The 22,656-nt window shown below is 35.0% G+C and overlaps 1 protein-coding gene across 1 annotated transcript in view; it reads left to right on the plus strand.

The window, feature by feature from the left end:
* Il1rapl2 (interleukin 1 receptor accessory protein like 2) overlaps positions 1-22,656 on the plus strand; it is a 1,146,491-nt gene that overhangs the window by 858,516 nt on the left and 265,319 nt on the right. Inside the window, exon 6 of the mRNA XM_045139829.1 lies at positions 17,605-17,679. Within this exon, the coding sequence (XP_044995764.1) occupies positions 17,605-17,679 (75 nt within the window). The remainder of the gene's footprint in view (positions 1-17,604; positions 17,680-22,656) is intronic.

Below are 22,656 nucleotides of genomic sequence, written 5' to 3' on the forward strand. Positions count from 1 at the left end.
ATTCTGAGGTTTAAAGGCTTGTGTCACCACAACTGGCTGTCTCTGAGATTTTAAGACTTAATTTTTTTTTATCATGCATTCTATTAGATAGGCCTTAGCCAAAGAGAAACATAATCTGATTTAAGATAAGATCCTAGTCAAATAAAATATTGATTCTCATCATATATACTTTGCCACTCAATTGCTTAGACAAATTACTCAGAAATCCTGATTTTATTTGAAGGCAGAGATCATCCATCAGTAAAAGGAAATATGTATCATAAACTCACAGAGAGTACTGTTTTGGTTGAACCTGAGACATCCTTTAGAGGCTCATATATTTGGGGATTGCTTATTAATGAATAGGCTTTTCATTAGAACCTGGTGGCTCTGATCTAATCAAGGGATTAATTTCTTCATGGTTCATAACATACCTATGTTATTAGAAAGTGGCAGGAAATAGAAAGCAGGTCCTTGTTGGAGGAGGCAGTTTATTGGAGATGTGCCCTGGAAAGATGTACCTTGTCTCTTGCCCCTTCCTGCTACTCTTTTTTTTTGCTTCCTGAGTGGCATGAGCTGAGCATCCTTCCTCCCTGTGGCCTTCCTCCATAACATTACTTCCTTAACACTAGCCTAAAAGCAACTATGTTAGCTAACCATAACTGAAACCTCTGAAACTGAACAGAAATTAATCTTTCCTCCTTTAGACTGTTTATTTCATGTGTTTGTCATAGCCACAAAAATATCTGAGTAAACTAAGAACCATATTTAGAAAATACTACTTCATATGACATAAAACCCTATTTAGCAGGTATTCAAAACACATGCATATTACTTTTCTAAAGCAAAAATAATCAGAAGGGAGTTCTACCCTAATATAACAGCTTCAAGAAGTCACCAGGAATCTAGACTTCTACATTCTGCTTATCCATCTTTACAATCTACTTTCAATCCCATATTTATAAGATGGCTGACTACTAATGCTCCAGAAATAAAGACTTTATTTTATGGAGCAAACTAATTAAAATATGAGATAGATGTTACCTTGGAAACAAAAACCAGAATGAACTAGAACATAGGCCAAGGGGCAATGTGAGAGAAAAAAAATAGAGAAAACAGGCTCAACAGGCTTTGAAACTGTTCTTCACATCAGAATTGACTATAGGAACGCTTCCTCAATGTATAGAGTCCTATGTTTCACTATTCTTTAACATAAAAACCTAGAAATCTGAATTTCATTATTGTCCATGTAATACTCATGATCACACTATTATATTTAGTGACACTAGTTGTTATAACAAGCAGGCTCAAAGATGTAATATAATAATATATATGAATTATAATATAATTATAAACATGATAAAAATTCATAGAAACTGTTATTAAGAGCCTTAGCTCTGTTATTGTTAAAGTTGCTCTACCTTTGGCATAAGGCTCTCAAGGTTGCCATTGTCATCTGAGTGAAGCTTGGGGAATAGAAAATGACATCAAAACCCTTGTGTGGGAAAATTTTATGGGTCAGACCTGGAAGTAGTGTATATTCCTCCCACACACATAGCATTGGCTAGAACTCAGACGTATGGTCACACCTCAGTGCAAGTGAAGCTGGAAAATGTGAAGGCTAGGTATGTGCTCAGAAAGAAAAGGGAACATATTTTGCTGAACGGATAGCTTGTCCTCATTATAGGAAGTAAGGGAACAGAACTAGACTCAGGGACACTAAACTTACACAGATAGATAGCATCTTATACTTAGAAATCACACTCTTTGTTTACTAATCTACTAGTACTATTTAAAAACCTTAAATTTGGAAGAGAAGGTGCCACATTTTATTTTTTACTGACCTTCAAAAATTATTTAGTTGATCCAGTTTGAAAAGAAAACATAGTCAAAATGTGAAACAGGGCCAAAGGGCTATGAAACAGTATGGAAATTTGGTTAGGCAGTAGGCACTGTACTTTACCATTCACTAATGAACAAGTGTTGAATACTAGAGAGCCTTGTCTCAGGTCTCTATCCTCTTCTGCATTTTTTATCGGTGACATAGATAACATATAAATTATACTTATCACATTGTCAGATGTGGGGAAGTTAGGAGGGACAGTTAATACTTTGGAGTACATAATTCTTATTCAGAAAGATCTCAGTAGTTTGGAATGATGGGATGAAACTAACCAGATCACACTGAGTAAGAAGAAATATGTAAAACTTTTCTTTCAGGTCCAAAAATCCAACTGCAAAAATACAGCCTTGGGATTTTATTTGGCTAAAAGCACGAGCAGGTCAACTATGTTGCCAAAAATATTAATTCCCTCTTAGTCCACATCACAAAAACGTAGCATCCAGAACAATAGAAGTATTGGTTCCACTGCACTTTAGATGACATCTTAAATTATGTGTTTAGTTTATTATACCATATTTAGGAGGCTTATTGACATACTAAATTGTGTCCAAAAAAGGTTGTCTATGATGAAGAAAAGCTTTGGAAAACATGTTACCTAAAAGACAATGGACTATTGAAGGAACTGGAATATTTAACATAGAGTTTTTAGAAGAATTAAATGAATCAATTCTAATGTCTTTAGAGCAATGGCTGGTTCATAATAGTGGTACATAGAAGTTATACCTTATTATTTCCTAGAAATATAGCTGATCATTCTCTCTTTTCTTTAATGAATGAATCTTTAATTATAATTAGATCACTTTATAGGAAACATGCACTAGAGTGCTGTTGTGAGAACATTTTTAAAACACTGAACAAGCAACTGAAATGGTCCTGTATATATTTGCCTCAAGGGCCCCTATAAATGGCATAAGACAGCTATGTCTATTGGATGTATTGTCAAAGGTGGGACACTAAGAGGACATTTACAGTTTTATAGCTCATACATTTAGAACTTCTTTTTTTATATGCATCCTAGGGCTTTTAGATTTCTTCCTTGATTTGCTCTTCCTATTATCACTACACCTACACAGAACAATTGTCCTCCACACTTTGAAGACGAGGAAGCTAAGCTAGAAAAAAGTTCATGAATTTGCACAAGATCAGGCTGTAAATTATTAGAGAAGCTGAGATTCAAATCTGTCTATTAAATTTTATTCCAGGTTCAGAGGTACCACATAGAGAGTAAGCTGCTTTTAGATCCTAGTCTATGAAAGGCATTACACTAAGCTCATGAAATGTTTCTATTATTTTGCCAGCAATTTGCCTATTTACTTTTTAGCCAAATTGACATCTTTATAAAATACTAGCCACTCAATTAAATTTCCTTATAAGTTTGCAAGAGCTAGGGACAAGAAAACCAGTGACTTACACTGAGTGTATTATCTGCACAGATAACATTGTTACACTTACTCATCCATCTATTTCCTTTTGTATTATTATGGATATGTCTTAAGCTCATGCATAAAAATTTAATCCCTTTGCTGAGACAGAAGCTGGCTATGTTGAGCTTGGGCTCTGAATCTCTATGCATACATACTGTGATGACCCATGTTTGAGAGAATGGGAATTTTTGAAGTGAGTGAGGCTTGTGACAGTGATGCAGGTTCTTCGCATGTCTGTGTACTATGGATCTTCATCTTCTTCACCTCTGTTCCTTCCAGCCTTCTCTCTTGAGAACTGTTTTCAATCATTCATTCACTCTAACATAATTACTTGCACTTTCTCTTTATTGGAAAGTATATATGAATATTCACTTTTGTTTATGGGTATGTGTTATGTGTGGTTAAGTATGTAGTATGTATGTGTTCATATGGTGTATGCATTGTGTTCATGTATGTGCAGTTACATGAGCTCCATGTATATGCATGCAGAATTCAAAGGAGGATATTATTAGGTGTCCCCATTTATCACTCTTCTCTCTTTTCCTTTGAGACAAAGGCTCTCATTGAAACTGGAGGTCACCTTTTATTCAGTTAGACAGTCTGACTAGTTAGCCCCAGTGATTCTCTTATCTCCACCCACCTCAGTGCTGGGGTTACAGATATATATATATATATATATATATATATATATATATATATATATATATATATGTATATATATTGTTTAATCCTTATAGTCCTAGAAGTTGGTATTATTGTCATCTACAATCATGTATAAAGAACACAGAATCTCCTACAAAGTTAAGAATCATGATCAAGGTCACACAGAAAAGAGCAAAGGCAGATTTTAAATTCAGGTACCCAGAGCCTGTGCTTGCAACAGTTACACTGTAGAGTTTTGTGACCTAGATAGTGGGTGGCAGGTGTTTTTGAAAGTTAGGAGAGACTTTCCCTATAAAGTCATAGCATACAAATTGCCATTTGCTCTGAATGTGGGTGTGATCAGCCCAATGCTGGTGAATGTCACAGACATCTCCAAGGTCTGGATAGATAGAAAACAGGCAAGGCAGAGATTTTGCTGTCCCAGGAACTAAAATTCCATTCTCAATAACTGAACGGTCCTTTTTTTTTTTTTTTCTTCTTTAAGACTGTGTGAGTGTAAATGGCCTTTGTCAGCCAACTCCAGCTGTCAGGCTCATACTAAAGCACTGATGGCTCAACAGCCTACAGACAAAAGCAATAACAGCCTGGGTTTCACTCCGGTATGTAGCTGGCCTGTCAGACTAAAAGCAGAGCAGCACACACTGAGTCATCTGAACGCAGCCACAACTACCTGCAGGGTTTGCATGGTTTGTAACCCCAGGTAACTTCCCCCACAGAAGAATTTCCTGAAAAGCCTTTTGTTCTCTTACAAATAACATAACCACTTCTCCACTACAGATACTCTCAGTGAAAGCACAGGTTGGCTGGAGAAACATCCAGTGGCACCAGATCAATTTGGCAGAAAGCCAGAGCAGCTTTGAACACCTGGGCTTTGTGTGTTCTGGAATGTTCTATAGAGAAAGTGTCAGTCCAGACCAGACAGTGATGAGGTAGAGGTGGTCTAGGGGGCAATTGCAGACTATTAGGTAAATTATACTGCACTTAGAAGCTGAAGCTGCTCTATTTAAATATGTGTAGGAAAAGCTTGTGAGAATTGCATACCTGTGGAAGCATTAGCCTACTTTAAGGTATTTCAAACGTTGTTTTTGACAACACTCAGCCTCTCTTTCTGAGCACTGGACCCAAATTCTGGACAAAGCTACATTTGGGAATTAATAGTAATGACAATGTAGGAAATGTTTATCTTATTAGAAAATCTGGCCATCTTTAAAGTTACAGTTAGAGGTCAACTTAATTAGGCTAACTCAAATAGGCAAGACATCTGTTTGGGCAGACTCTCATCCTAGTTAGAAAAATTCCCAAGCGTTCATGTCTCAACATCTGGAGATAACAATTCTTGCTCTCCTGGTTGGACTTAATGAGATAATAATGGAAAGGACAATGTGCTTCATGAGTTCAGCTGAGGTTTTTCTTGGGTACTTTCTTCATCTGTATCCACTAGTTGCATCTTGAAATTACTTAGCTTATATTTTCTCCTTGGAACTGTAAGTAGTCATAATTGACTTCATTTGAAAATCAATTTCAACATCATAGATCATCAGCTTATATTGAATTAATTAAATTAATGCTCATCAGTGCTATGAAGACAGAGAACAAGTTTGGAAACCTCCCAGAGAGCTACCATCATTTGGGAAATTAATCAATATTTCTAAGGGCCAGCTCTTGACTTCAGTGATAAGAATGGAAAGCAAAATTATTTTCAGATATTTTAGTATGATCGATTTCATATGAAACACAATCATGTATTCATCCTAGATAGAGTCAGGGACAGACAATAGCTTTAAGTCCAGATAGAAAGACTTGAATGACAGCTCTGCTACTTTTGCTAGCTTGGTAACTTTGGTGGTGCAAGTAACTAACATTTCTGAATCCAAATTTCCTCAATGATAAAACAGGGATAATAGTAGTCCTTCACATTATAACAATGTCTGATGCTCAAACAAGACTAACATTGGGCATAACCATTAGTCCATAAATAGTGATTTAAATCCTGTTTCTAGCCTAAGTGTCTGGAAGTCTTTAGCGGAATAATTTAACTTCTTTGAACCTTAGCTTCTTATCTGAAAAGTGATAGCAATACCTTGCAATGTGTAGGTTTGTGAGGATTGTGTTTGTTTCCTTTGATTGTTTTTTGTTTTGTTTTGAAACAAGATCTCAGTATGCAGTCCAAATTTGCTTAGCACTTGTGATCTTCCTGCTTCTGCCAACTAAGTGGACTGAGCTAGTATCACTGCTACCAGCATTTTGAAGGTCATAGCCTGCATTTTGACAGCCTCTCAAAGCTAGCTTGGCCACTATTTCCAAGTACACTAATAAAAAAGACAAGTCATAGTGAAAAGACAAGTAGTAAATGGTGAAATAGAAAATCAGAGATCTCTTCAGTTTGGCCACATTGGGAAGAGGAACAAATAACAGGGTACAGTAATCCCCAAGTATACCTTTGGGGGCACAGACATAACTCTTAGGTTTCAGTAGAGGGGAAGAGGTTGCATCAGTCCTGGGAAAAGTGTTGCCCCACACGTCATTGACCCATCATTGGGCTCTCTCCTGCAAGGTTGTCTGACAAGTCAGAACTGTGTGAAATCTTTTCGTGGGAGGCAAATTCCTCTTCTGGCACAGGTTTCTGTCTTTCTCTTCCACCAGAATGGGGTCCTTGGGAAAAATTCATTCTTGGGGGTCCATTCTATCAGTAGTATGATAGGAAAAGGGAGGAGTAAAAATGTTTCTCTTTAGAGAATATCTCCCTTCTTGCCAGGACATTACATCAATATGCATGACACTTCTTTACAGGCTTTTCATGACTGTGCACTTGACTTGATCTCCTGAAAACAAATGAATTACTGACAATATTCAAAACAAAACAAATGTGGGCATAGCTGACAAGGAAGAGACTAAAAGATAATGCCTCCTGATTGACGACAGCCCTATTTTCCACTTTAGATTCTGAACTAAGTCTGTATGTTAGAATGACTCCTCACTTAGGAAGACACTTTATTCCCGAGCCCCAAATATCACTTCATGTTTAGTGTTCACCAAAATAATATTTCCTAAAACATCAAATTATTCTTGCCATGAAACATTTCATTCTAAGGAATATACTTATTTTATATGCACACTTGTCTGTCATTCTCATTAGGAATTATTAGCACATCCAAGGAGCTAAACTTGCTTAAGCGATATTTTGCTTTTCTTTGCTTTTTTGCATTACAAAACATTATGTTGACAGGCTATGAATACCTAATGAGCTTGGTATCCATAAATAAATAAGACATTAAGCTGAAAACAAAATTATTAACACCAGCCCAATCTATGAAAATAATTATGTTGATGTACTTTTGTTTGAAGTACTGGTATTATACTAACAAGTTTATTTGGCTGAAATTAAACTGGTAAAGAGAAATTCCTGCGATAAAAATATGAAAAATATAATGTGTATTTCCCATGCATATCTGAACCCCAATAATTATGGCCCAAGTGTCATACTTGTCTTCCTTAAATTCTATTTTTTTTTTTTGGATTACCTTTTGTGGAGTGGTATTTGGCAAAATGATACCTAAGATGTTTTCTAAATTATCCAAGTGGGCCCAATATATACCTAGCATCTTTAAAATTAGAAGAGGGAGGCAGAAGAGAAGGTCAAGGTGGGCTTGTCCTTGCTGGCTTTGAGGATGAAAGAAGGATAAGGAGGAAGAAATCTTCACAGCATTTGGTAGCAACAGGAGAAAAGCAACGAAGCACTTTAGAAGAGGAAAGGAGGCTCTTTCCTAGGTCATCCAACTAGTAAACACATATTTAGACATTTATTTTAATCAAGTAAGACCACAGCAGTGGGTCTCAACAAGTGTGTCATTTTAAATTATAAACAGCAACGAAAAAATAAAATGGGCAGTGACTCCTCTTTGTTAATGGCATTTGTGTATACCCATTTCTGCTACTAGACTAAGCCTTTGGATATGATTCTATATAGTCTTCAAATTTGTACTTTACATCTCCACCCCTAACAGAATCATGCCCACTATTTGGTAGAGTATCTTTCTACAATACCGGTATGAGCATGTGTTAACTGAACAATAGAATATAATGCAACATTATATTTTTACCACATTGGACTTATAGAATTTTATGGACACAGTCACAGGTATTGAGTTTATGCCTGTTTAAACACAAATAATTTAGTAATATAGTTAGATTTTCTTTTTGTGAGGCTTACATGGAAGTACAAGATGAATTGTTTTTAAGACAGGATATTACTAAATAGACAAGGCTGGGCTGGAGAGATGGCTTAGTGGTTAAGCGCTTGCCTGTGAAGCCTAAGGACCCCGGTTCGAGGCTCGGTTCCCCAGGTCCCACGTTAGCCAGATGCACAAGGCGGCGCACGCGTCTGGAGTTTGTTTGCAGAGGCTGGAAGCCCTGGCACGCCCATTCTCTCTCTCTCCCTCTATCTGTCTTTCTCTCTGTGTCTGTCGCTCTCAAATAAATAAATAAATAATTTTTTAAAAAAAAAAAAGAAAAAAAAAATAAATAGACAAGGCTGGACTGGAACCTACTATGTACCCCAGGATACACCATGCCTGACTCTAATAAGAACATATGCATACATACATTATACATGTATTTATGTATGCATATATATATGAAACAGTCTTAAGTGAAAAGGAAATAAAGGTGACAGTATGGAATAGTGGTTATTAACTTGCATTCTTGGATGACAGACAAATCCTAGACCCATAATATCATTTATTACCTGTATGACTTTGGACAAGTAAATTAATCTCTGTGCACATCTACTTTCTTACCTGTCATGTCTTGATGGTAAAAGGACCTGCTATATTCATTGTTGTAAGGATTTAATGAGAAAGTGACTGTAAAAATACCTGGTTGATATTTATACTTAATGAATTTTAACCATGGAGTTGTGGTAAAAATGTTGGGCTTCACTTTAAAAACCTTGGATTTTGATCCTTATTTAGCACTAATTTGCAATGTAATGATAAATATATCCATTATTTTCTGTTCTAAAATTTCTTTATCTGTCAAGCCAACCAGATGAGTAAGACCTTTAAAGGACTTGTCTAAGTTTAAAATTATACAATTTTGCATGTCTTAAATGCTGAGGCATTATTATCTAGGAAAGATTTCTAAAACTTAACAGATCAGTAACCACAGAACCAAATGATAATCTTGATGCAAGTTATGAATTACCCATCTCCTATGCTTACAGTTTTATATTTATATTAATGATAAAACATTCCAAATTATATGTGGAACTAAGAGTGTACTATGTTATGTAATTTCTTTAACAGTAACTGTGTAGTTTCTTTGAAAACAGCAATGTAAGAACCATGGGAATATTATTTTAGAGAAAAAGAGGCAAAATATTACCTGAGAGAGAAGAGGCAAGAATAGAAAAGCTATGCATTGTGAAGGAAAAGGGTGGGTACTGACATTATAACCTCTGTTTAAGTTTCCATTTTTCCCCAAGGTTGTTTTCTTTACAAGATTGAAGAAGTTGCTTTATGTCTGAGCAGATTTGTGCTGAATAAACATTCTTCTCTCCAGAGAAGGACCCTGTGTCAAATGGCATTGAGAAGAAATTGCCCTATCTTTTCGTTCAAGCTCTCAAAATGCTCATGCATTCTCAAAACTCACTATTAGTAAAAATAAATATGGGTTATAGAGAAAAGGGCATCTCAGGGCAACTTCACATCAGCCCTGACCATTTACCAGCCTCAGGGCACATCCACTGATTTGCAAGGAAGGACACAGGCCCTGAGCCAGTTGCCAGGCAGGTGCTGAGCTGTGCAGAGGCTATGTCCAAGTAAATTGCCTCGTTCATCCTCAGGAACTTATCATATGTCTGTTAAAGGGTTGCTTGTTTATTAAAACACAACTGACTTTATGTTCTAGGCTGAATAAAAAGCAAATGTTATCAGTGACTTTAAATGATGGCCAAGTATTTTGTATCCTCTGAACATGGCCTTCTATCTGCTCTCAAAATTTTTATCTTCCCAAACACATATTAAGGATGTGGAATATTGTCCTTAGTAACAGTAACTTAGTAAAGAGAACTCTTCTTAAAGGGGGATAAGAAAGTGTATGAGATACATATCATAATATATGAATAATTTGAAACATTCTCCAAATTATTCTTGAAATTACTTTTTTCTGAGTCCTTCACAGCCTCTGTATTATAGCTGAAACTCCTCGAGAAAAAAAAAAAATTCTCCTTGGAGTTAATAAGTGGTGCATGCCATTCTGTCTCCTTTCATAAATAAGGAACATTACATAATAATTTGGATAAAGAAAATAATTATAAAAAGTAATTGCTATAGTGGATAGTTGGTGGAGTTAATAACAGGCTCAATCAAAAACAATGCTTGGCTTTAAATGGATATTTCTCTTTTTCTTTAAAATATGCCTAAGCATTCTTTCCTAAAATGTTACAAAGTGGAAGAATCATTTGAATAACTTGTGAAATTTTGGTTGGAATCTTGAACAAAATATTCTTATCTGATCTCAATGATGTCAGCTAAAGGCCACCCTGTTTGATGTACAACTTCAATATCAAGTTAACAATTCTGGGAAGGGCCATGGGACCCAGTATGTGTTTTATGGTTGACTACCTCCTAAAGATCAAAGCCTTCTTTTCCACATTTGTAGGCAAGCCTTTAAAAACAAGTTATAAGAGGAAAGGCAGGTGTCCTGTATTCATAATGAGAGACTTCTTTGCAGTCAGTTTTGAAGAGAAATACATAGCTCTGGATGCGATGCCCAAATGTAGATGGCAAAGAATCTTCTCTGAAGTGGGAAAATAGAATGAATAGGGCAAAGAAAACACACTGTAACCAAGACAGGCCCTGTTTGTATTTATAGGTTTGGAAGATTAAGACTTAGATAGAATAATCATGTGTGTGTGTGTTTGTTGCTCAGATTGTCATCTAAAATGAAGAACCCTGAGCTTGGTAACATCTCACATTAAGTGGTAACTAAAATATGTAGATGATTCAGAAAGAGACATTCTTTGCCTCAAAAAGTTATTACCTAATCACATAAGTAAACATAAAGTATATCAGTGAATCATACTGCCTTTTCTATGGTCAGAGTTTTATAATTTCTGGATTCATTCTGTGATCACTTTATGAAATCTTTGAAATAGTCAACTCTCTGGGTTAGGAATAGCAAATCTCCCTTCACGACTATAGGAAACTTTAGAGGATAATAACAAATTGTCTACTTTTCCCTAAATCAAATTTTCTCAGGAAATACATCCATTTTTGCCTTCTCACATGCATGTGATAGCCATTTTTCTCCAAGATCCTCAGTTTCCTCAGAATATCATGAAACGTATGAGACCTGTATATGTAGGCACTTTGGGGCAAAAGCACACAGATATTATGAGCCCTTTTTGGAGTTGCTTTGTGAGTTCAAATAATTTGAAAGATATCAGGCCAGTGAATAATTTTTACCAATTGATAATGGATTGTGATATCAGAATTAGGTTTGTATTTGGTAAAACAAAAATCCAGTTTTTTTATAGGAACCATCTCATTTTTAAAATTTTACTCTTCAACAAATCCCTTGTAATAGGTTTATATTATATAATAAGTGAGTTTTTCCTAAAAATTAAATGGGTATATATTATTTTGTGGGAGAGTAATTTAACTAAAGAAATTTCAAATAGTGAAGGTAGATATTGTATTCTTAAAGTTATTTTTAATAAATTTTAATAAAATATCATATGTGTATATAATGCTAGTATTTTGGCTCAACCCCACTATTTCTTTTTTATTTTTAATTTTCTCTTTTGATTTGTTATATGAAAATTTCATACATTCTTTTAATTAATGTAACACATTGCCCATAGAAGTGGATATATGTTGTGAAGGCCATCTCTCTGTACTTCAAGAAATTTATTAATACTGTGTATATGAAGTTATATCATTCCCAGACATAGAAGTTAATGTAAGGTGGGTGCTGGAAGATGACTCAGTATATAAAAGACAGCATGAAGATCAGGTTTAGGATATGAAACACCCATGTAAATGCTATGGGGTGGTGGCCTCTTATGATTCTGGCAGTTGGGAGGTGGAGACAGGGGATCCCTAGAATAAGTCACTGAGCTCTGGGTTCAATTGAGATACCTTTGAATAAATAAATGAAGTGGACAGCAATCAAGGAAAACTCCTGACATCAACCTCTGGCCTCCATATGCATGTGCACATATTGGCACCCACATGTATAAGAGCGTACACACATACATATTAATGTAATGTGCCCCTGGAGTGGCCAACAATGAGTAGTGACTTTAATTTTGGCAATATAGTATTCATGTTTCTTTCCAGCTGCAAACTCCATTCTCTGCGGGTAGTCAAACTTGCTTTGAGAAGATTCTTCTTTTCTTCATAGTATGCAGGTACTCTTGATATTATGGTCACAATTTTTAATAACCCATAAAATCAGTTTAATTCATGCTGGATATGGTGGTGCATGCCTTTAATCCCAGCATTCAGGAGGCAGAGGTAAGAGGATCACTGTGAGTTCGAGGGCAGACTGGAACTTCAGAGTGAGTTCCAGGTCAGCCTGAGCTAGAGTGAGACCTTACCTCAAAAAACAAAACAAAACAAAAACCAGTTTAATCCAATGGTGAAGATAGGATGAAATCATAGAGCAGTATGTTTTGATTGTGCATGTGGCCTAGTTTCTTTTCTGCTTGTAGACTTACTTCTTCACATTCCCTGGCCATCCATGATATTTTCTGTTAACTGTTCTTTTTTATTTAATCAGCAAAATTTTGTTCCTAGTAATCTAAGAAGCCTGTGTGTGACACTATTTCTAGAGAAAAAAAAATGATGGGAAGTTAATTAGGAAATTGTGTTTATTTGCTCTGCAAGATCAGATATTATTTTATTTGCTGACTTATTAGAGGCATATCTTTGTCACACAAGAGCTTAAAAATCTACTTGAAAGACTTGACATACCCATGTAAAGTGAGGATTAATTTATTTTCAAGGCAGTGAATGCTATGCACCAGATAAATGGTTCAAAGAACTCATAAATACTTTGGAATTTCATAGAGGAAACAGATTAGCTTCGGCTGATATTAGGGAAGGCTTACTTGGAAGATAAGTAGGTCTTGCGAAAGGCAGTGGAAGGCTGAGCATTGTGAATAAAGGTGACATTAGAAAGAACACAATTCAGATTACTGTTTTAGGATTCAAGTCTGTACAACTTTGAGCAACTTGCTTGGTATGCCTGAGAACAGTGTATAACAAAGGCAGATGCTAAATAAATGATAGCTGTGGTAGCTATTAGTATTTATTTCAAATCTTAGTAATAGAGTTTAATGAAAGATGCAGATTTGGCAATTAACACAGAATGTTAATGAGGAAAATGAGTAAATAACTTCAATATTAGCACTGATGAATCCTAAGAAGTAAGAACTTAGCATGTATTTAAATTTATATTGTGTTTGCCTCTGTGATAAGTTTAGATTTTATCTTCTAGTAAATGTAGGAGATATTGATAGTTGTGAATGGTTAAATATTATGATGAAAATAGTGATTTTAAAAGGCAGCTATGCTCACCACCATGCCACCAACAAAAAAATAGTGATTTTGGCATATCATTGCATGTTCTGAATAGGCATTTTACTGAAGAGACTTGGGGGGGGGGGTTTCCATTTGATTAAACTCAACATAAAAAGTCCAAAATATCTTTATTCACTGAAATTAGGAATTGCTATTTATTCTCTCTCTTTTACTTGGTCTTTCTGGAAATCTAATGAAATTAACAAGTGAATAGCAATGGAGTCCAACAAAATTATAATAATACTGGAAAAAGTGTGGGCAATGTATTTAATTGCTTCATTCAATCCAATAAATAATTCAAAAGATATGTCAAGTTCATGGAATACATATGTATATGTATATGATTGTATATGTTTAGGTAAGCCAATGCCTACAAAAGAAAAGATTTAATTTTGGCATTCTCCTTAGAAATTGAATTGCCAAACATATAAAATCTAGCCTTAGGAAAAGGCAGCAACTCTAGTAGTTTCATGCATCCATCATAACTAGTATCATAGTATACTCTGAAGAGCAATTTTATATAAGAATAATTAAACACAAGCAGCTACTGAGGGAAATGCAGGCGAGGGATTATAACTGAAACATTAGTATCAAACTTCATCCCTGTTTTCATTCTTTTGATCACAAATGAAATTTAGCCACAAATTTTAGTCTAGCTCACAATCCAAAATTAACTTTCCTAGGTACTGTAAGATAAGTTTTCTCATAGAATTTCGGTTCTCTCCTCTGTTGTTCAGGAGGCTTGATATTGACAGGTCTCCCTTCCTTTCCTAATCAGTAACTGTGAATTTCAGATGAGAATTAAAAAGAAAATAAGCAGGAAATGAGCTTCCCTGCTAGTGGCAACATGTGCTCTATCTAGCTGACCGAAAATGCTGTATTGCACGGGGTGTTGCTAGATCTGTCTCCGGGCTGGTGGTCAAGATGTGATGAGTTGCTGCCAATGTAGCTTTATCATCACAGACATTCTGCACTTCTCAGCAATCCCCAGGCCTAAGCCTGACATTGGAATTCAGTGAAGCTCCACACCCATATGTCCCACGGGGTGTGTTGCACTCCAAGTGCACGTTCATTCCCTTTCTCTCATGGATTTAGGAATTAAAATGTGTATATGTGTGAGATGACCTACAGGAATCATGTTTCAGCTAGCTGTTGACCATGAGACCATTTGCATTAGTCTATGAATCTTAGCTTAATTAGTGTGGAATCTAAGATACCGAATTATGATTTTAGTTCACAGATTTTACCTTTCTCTTACCTACAACATATATGTTTTCCTACCGATCCTGCAAATAGGGGCTTTTGGTCACAAGGTGGCACCAACTGAAACAGTCTAAACTTCATTTAGCTTTATCTATAAATTGCCCAAAACTCTGTCTTTTTTAAATTTCAAGTTCACTATGTAGGTCACATAAACTAATGTATATGAAATATTTTTAAAAGTATGAACAACCTGTAAGTATTAGGCACTCAAAGTTAGCATTAGTGATAAATATGACTTTAGTATATGATATCTAGCAGCAGCAAAATTAGAGCAAATATGTCTGTAAGTCGTTTGTGGGAGGTAAGGTCGGGGCTATTAGCAATGTCTTTACCTAGACTCATATTTTCTGAAAGTAGAACAGATAATTTCTGTATATGAAACACATTGTTTATGTTTACTTTCCACTGGTAGCATTCTAAACAATTCATTCAGAGATAAGAATCTGAAAATAACCCTAGGAACATTTTCTAGCAGACTAAGTGCCTATAATTTGGATGTGTAAGAAAAACTGACAGTAATTCTACAAGGAAACCACAATGACATTTTATGTAAATGAAATGTGAAACGGCTACACATTATTTAAGTTGAGTGATATTTTCAATATATAGTATGTATGTATGCGTGTATCTATGTATTATTCAAAATGTATATAGTGCAAAATAAACCTTTGTGCTTGCTTCCCAGTCTGCTTTTACATTATGATCCTATTCCTCAGCCAGTCAGTACCTCAGCCTCAGTGGAGACCATTATGACTAGTTGATGTGTATCTATCCAGAAATATTCCACACTTACACAAGCTTATATAAACATATTATTACATTACATGATTGTATAAAAATGTATAATGCCATAGCAGCTCTTCACTGCTAAATTGCCCTTATTTTCTAACTTAAAAATCATAAACTTTCTATTTCCCATTCTTTAACTTTATAAAAATTGTGTGTGTGTTTGCGTGTGTGTGTGTACATTGGTGTATGTACACAAACAGACATGTGCACACCATGGCACACATGGTATGGAGGCCAGAGCATAGCTTTCAGATCAGTCCTTGCCTTCCATCTCCTTTGAGGCAGGTTCTTTCTCATTGTTCACTGCTCCTTTTGTGGGCTTCCAGGAAATTATTCTGTCTCTCCTTCCTTGTCACACTAGGTGAACTGAGATTATAAAAGTTTAGTACAGCTTCCTGTTTTATATGTTGGGTCTGAGGAAGTGAACTCAGGTACTCAAAGAAAAGTAACAAGCACTCAATCCACTGAGCCATCTTCCCAGCCCTCTTTTCTCTTTTCTCTCTCTTTGGATACTGGCTAATCATAAGTGTGCTTGCCCTGACCCTCTGTTGTTTTTTTTGCACTGTTTCTCTGAAAACCCTACCACCCATGCAGTTGTATCAGTCCTCCATGGCTTAATTTGTCGGCTTTTTTGGACCCTAAAACAAAAGGCATAACCTTCTCTCTTTCTGTTATCTGTCTCCCTCCTCCTAGCAGCTGCCAAGATTTACAGCCTGCCTGCCCTGTTTATCTCTCAAAATCTAATAAATTGTTCTTCAGCTTCAAAAGAAAGAGTACCATGCTGTACACACTGTTTGAAATCTTGCTTTTTAATTAAACAATGTATCTTAGAGAAATGTTAACTTCAGATTTGCAGATATATGCACAGGCCTTGGCTTGTGCTGTTAAAAGTTCTTCTTCTTTTTTTTTTTCTCTGTTCCTCTCCATTTTTTTTTTTGTTTGTTTGTTTGTTTTGGTTTTTCAAAGTAAGGTTCACGCTAGCCCAGGCTGACCTGGACCTCACTATGTAGTCTCAGGGTGGCCTTGAACTCAAGGCGAACCACCTACCTCTGCCTCCCAAGTGCTGGGACTAAAGGCGTGTGCCACCATGCCCAGCACTCTGCATCTTAAAAAACAAAAAAAATCTTTCTATCCTTTAAGGTTCATATGGAGACCTATTTCCTTCTAAAAATTCCCCAAACATTTCAGCCAACACTGACCTCTTTTCCCATACCATTATTTTCTTTCTTTCTATCTATCTATCTATCTATCTATCTATCTATCTATCTATCTATCTATCTATCATCATTTATCTTCTATATAGCTTTCTTTCTCATGTACACACAGCTTTACATCTCAAATGTTTCAATTCATCATTAGAACATATTGTGTTCTGTTCTCCACATTTCTCTTTTGGTGTGCTAGTCCAGTATTCATAGTTCGAGATTATAGATTGAAGGCAATGAATATTATTTCACTTTCTTGTCCCTTAGCACCTAACACAGGACTTGGTGCACAGAAAATATTATATTTTAAATCAATTACTAAGGAAGGTACCAGGGTTTCTTATATCATTTCCGAGGTTAAGATAGATGATAGAGGATTATTTGTAGTCTTGGATGGTTTATGCTACTGGAAGTCTCCAGTAGGGTTATTCTTCATTGAGAATATTTCACTGCAAAACAGATATGAGGAATTAACATGCTCCCGATTATACATTTAAAATTTATATTTCTTTATACACACAGGCTTATGAAAAGCATCCAAAATAGTCCATTTTTTTTGGTCTTTTTGGAAATGTAGCTGTTGTAATGGCCTAAATAAAATGAATCAACAGTGCTCTAAATGTGCTGGAAAATTGATATTGTAAGGATAGAGTAACAACCCAAGTAAGAACAGTGTGTAATATTTACACACAATCAAGTCTGAAAACATTAAACATCATACATAATAGAATCTTTCTTATCCGGTAATTTATCTCAATTTCTCCATTACTTTCTTTCATTTTCTCTTCTAGCTTTACTCACAGACAAGCCTCCAAAGCCATTGTTCCCCATGGAGAATCAGCCAAGTGTTATAGATGTCCAGCTGGGTAAGTCCCCTTGTGGGAATAATAGATCCTAAACTTGTTCTCTGTTAACAGATGGGGAAAACTGCATGAACCAGGAAAGGTTTATTGCCACTGTTATTACATACAAATCAATTTGCATTCTTCTCATTTATAACCCTGGAGTTCAGTGCAATAGCAGATTAAGGAAATGAGTTTGCATTGCATCAAGGAATGGTAATATTAATTTGTTCCACTGGGTATTAAGTGTGCTATTCGACTGAGCTTTTTTAAGTCCATGATTGATAGATCCATGGCTGTCTTGCATTGGTGAGTGGTACAGAAAGCTTTCCATACATTTCAGTCGAAAAATTTTTATGTGGAAACCATTAACTTCTAGAGATGAAGCACTTCTTAAAATATATGACAGCCCTCAATATAGCCCTAAACTTGATTTGATAATACTATTTACAAAAGCATGATTCAGTGCTATTAAAAACTTATTTTTTAGGTTGAGATCCTGAATATTTATGAATCATATGAAGTTAGGAAAAGTATTAAGTTGATTTATGAGTGTTAGTGTCAAAAATTCAAGGTGTTGAGCTGTTTTCACTTTTTGTTTGTTTTTGAGTACCATACCTCTACTCTTTATGATTTCAAGTACTGCAAGCAGGAAACCCAGGGGTCTACTTAGCTCTATCTCAAAATGTAGCCTTTCATGTAAGCCATGCCTCTCACATTTATGAACTTTTATCTGTCTTCAGTTTCATCCTAGTATTCTTTTTTTCCCAATTCTAAACAAAAAGAGCCATGGAAGAGCTGAGTAAATTTCTGAGAATGTGTGATTTTTTTACATTCATAAACATAGTAGCACCTAACAATTATACAGCCAGGGAGGATGATTTGACCCCAATATTTCACTTGCTTGGGAACTTTTTGACTCAAGTTTTGATCTTTCCAAACTAATGTGGGTTGTTAGAGGTTTATTTATATCTTGAAAGTAGAAGAGAAAATTTTATCTCTAAAAGCCTATTTACCACCCTAAAATGAAATATAACACACTTTAATTTTTAAATGCAGCCTTACAATATGAGTACGAAAGCCTTCAAAACAAAAAGAAGAGAAAATAATAAGCAAACTAAATGTGGACTATGGAAGTGGCAACTATTTTGGGAATTATATTGAGTTATTAGATTACTTGACTTATTTTAGAGTTAATGTATTTTGCCAGAGCAAAAAAGAGTATAGATCTTTACTCTGCCACAATTTTTATTTATATTAATCCATTTCAAACTGGGATAAAAATATCCTAAGTGTACTCTGATTTATAAAGAGTTACATAAAGACATTAAATGATCTTGTATATTAGCTTGTATTGAAGGTTCTAGTGGTCAAATTATAAGAAAGCTTACATGTTAAAGAAAGAAAACAAAATTTCCATGAATATTTTAAAGAAAATGAGTAGATTTTCTTTGTGGCATATGTGGCAATACTTTTTATTCTCTTCTCTGTTAGGCATACTTCAGAAAAGCTTGAGAATTGCTTTTCACAATGAGGAAAGAGGATCTTATAGGTAGTATAGTCTATTCGTTTTCACTGAACTCAGACTTATATGGGTTGCTCAGGTTATCTATAAAGTGTGTTCTTGATGCAGACGTATCCCTACATATATCAAAATACATTACCAATGCAGACACCCTATAAAATTACTAAAATAATGTGTGAACTTTTCAATTTGTAGTTAGTAGCACAATTTGGAAACAACTTTATTGACAGAAAGTTGGAGAACTGCCCAGTTCTCATCCAAGAAAGGCTGTTTCTTTGAGATGTTAAAACAACCATATACTTCAGAGAAAGAAAAACAAAACAAAAAAAAAAAATACTCAAACCAGATCTTTGGCATTTCAGTGAGCACATGGCTAGTTAATTTTAAGTGCTTTTTAACTTTTCCACAGATTTATTTACCACCAGTTCTTCACAACGGGAAATCATTTTGTAAGTTGCTCTGCTACCTCAATAGGAAAAGTCACATTATAAGTACTATAAATGTCAACTCCTCAGCCTCATTAGGAGATTTGTAGTGAAAATTATGACTTTTTTAAGTCTAAGGAAAAAAAGATAAAGATAATGTGAAATGATTATGTTGGATGTCCCTATATGTGAGTGAATAAATTTCAAAATTCAGTAAGATAGTGAAAACTTATAGAAATTATTTTCTTACCACTTCTAATGTTTGTCAAGTATAAAGTATAAGCTGCTTCAATTATCCTTAAACTGGAATAAATACTAAAAGTGTCAAAACACATGACCATCTGATCCAAATGGTACATCCCATAATCAAATTTGGGTTTACTGAACATGGTCACTTAAAATTTGAGGTAACTCTGTTGCAAAATGGGGCATAAATCTTTTTCCTATGTCCACAATCTATATTTGGTTTTTACTCTGCTTTCCATGAGACTGTGTTGCCTTTGGTAAGCAGGACCAACAAAATATGGTATTAAGTGACCTGAGAATCTAGAGCCTGGGTTCAGAGAAACTTGCAACTTCTATCTCAGATGTGGTTCTGCTGAGTAACAACCCTTGTACTTGAAGAAAAAGCCACATGGAGAGGCTAGATGTTGAATGACGATGTGCAGAGAAGGTGAGAAGTAAGGCACCAGACATATGAGTATAAAACCCATCTTGGAAATGGGTTCTGCAGCCCTAGCTGTCCTGGAATATCCCATCTAGATGAGATTAGCCCCAAAGTGATATTCCTCAAAAACTTGAATAAAATAGTTAGCATGGTCTACTAAGCTAGAGCTACTTTGTTAGGTACTGGTCAATAATCAGAATGCAGCATAATTTAGCTCTCTAGAGCAGTCTCAATTCTCTTTTTCCCATGATCAAGGATCTCATTCTCCTAACCTGAAAAAAGAGAAATATGGTAAATACAGAGACCTAATTATGATGTAATTAGAAAAAAACATATCCTGTAATAAATTTTTTGTATGTTTGCTTGAGGTTTATACTCTGCCTTCAGTTTGGCTACTTTTAAAGGCAATTCTAGTAAATGAAAAAAAATTAAGTAAAAATAATACTTTTTATATATGAGATTGGCATCAGTACAGTTATTTTGTTGCATCTCTGGAGGAAAATAAAATTCTCAACTTTCTCCTGGTCATAGTATAATCCATTAGTCATCCACAAGGTTCTAGAAATTTACATATATTTTTGCTGACATAGTGTTGACAGTTTGGTTTTTGTTAAATTGTGTTCACATTGTAATGCTGAAAGGAGATTAATCTTAACTGAATAACCATACATTTTGAGATGATACACACATCCTTAAAAAATAGTCTAAAAACTATTGCTCTCATATCACAAGCTTATGCAGTTAAAGCTGCCTATAGTAATATATACAATACAAAAAGAGAAAAGTCATGCATGATACACACAAATCCAATTCTGTCCTTTTTTATTTCTAAGTAAGTTCAGCTTTGTACTCAAGAAATAAACTTTTACTGTGCCAGTGCTAATTATTTTCTCGTTGATTATAATATTTTTCTAAGAATAATATTACATTAAAAATTGTATTGCTTGAAAAGTACCTTAACTGCTAATCCATCTCTCCAGCCCTAAAGTCACTCATAGTAACTTTTTAATTAACAATGTTTGAGAATCTGTTTCTTATTGTAGAGAGATGCTCAAATATTACTGCTGTAATCCCACAGTTCTGTGACTTAAACAAATAGAGGAATCATCACTTATTCAGAGAGGATCAAACCCATCTTGGCAGTTGCTAATTGAGTAGCACTTGCTCCGAACTCATTTTAATTTCTAACCAGTCCCCAGTTTTGTTCATGAGGGGTCCCTCTTATGTCAAGAACCACTCCAAGTGTGTGAAGGCAGGATTCAAAAACTATGCCAGCTGGGTTTGGTGGCACAGGCCTTTAGTTCTAGCACTTGGGAGGCAGAGGCAGGAGGATCACCGTGAATTTGAGGCCACCCTGAGATTGTATAGTGAATTTGAGGTCAGCCTGTGATAAATCAAGACTCTACCTTGAAAAACAACAACAACAAAATATTGTATTACTATTTTAATTGTAAAATATTAAAATAGCATAGGAGTGTATGCCCTACTTGAAATATATTGATGTTAGGTAGAATATTCTTTACATACTCATTTTATTATAGAACACAAATGGGTGAGTTATAAATGTTGGTGCATCTAAAATGCTTTGAAAGAGCAATGAGCAAATTTGGATGCAAAGAGATGAGAGCAGTCATCTCATTTTCATTGAAGGTGAATTTGAAAATGTACCCTGTTATCACTGATTATGATGATGAAATATTTTCTTAGAAGCTTCATAAGACTTAAAATAAGCAACACAGTGTTTTGCAGAAAATAAACCCAAGCATGTTTGCTTTCTCTCTGTCAGTCAAAAAGAAGTTCTGAGGGCCTATGGCATATGAGAAAACTTTGGACCAGTAGAACCATTAAAGCAAATTGAATTGCCTCAGATGTTTCAAATAGTTCTTCTCTAGATGAATCTGATCTATATGAAAAATTCTTTTAATTTTTTCTATTCTCATTCAAAATTTATTCTATTTTTACAGGCTATTCACATTCATATTTCATGACTGTGATATATACTACTGGCTCAAACTGTCTCTATGTGCATAGAAAGTGTTAATCTTCTTCAGAAATCAATTTCCCCAGCATATCAGTTTCTACTAAAAATTGTATTAGATCCCCTAAGAGATTACTAGGAAAGACTCTACAGGAGAATAAAGTATAATATAATATCTAACCTAATGTAGCAGTAGAAGGCACAAATTTCAATAAATAATTGAGCTTCCAACTGCAAGTTAGAAAATTAACTATTCAACAAAAAATATATTTTAAAAATACTAAACACTATGTTGAATACTGGAGATACAGAGGTGAATAAAATAAGGTTGTCTGTCTTAAGAATTTCTTAGTAGGGAAGGCATGTATATAAGTAGAACTTCAATACAATATGATAACAACCAAAA

The sequence above is a fragment of the Jaculus jaculus genome, chromosome X (genome assembly GCF_020740685.1).
Source record: "Jaculus jaculus isolate mJacJac1 chromosome X, mJacJac1.mat.Y.cur, whole genome shotgun sequence".
NCBI lineage: Eukaryota > Metazoa > Chordata > Mammalia > Rodentia > Dipodidae > Jaculus > Jaculus jaculus.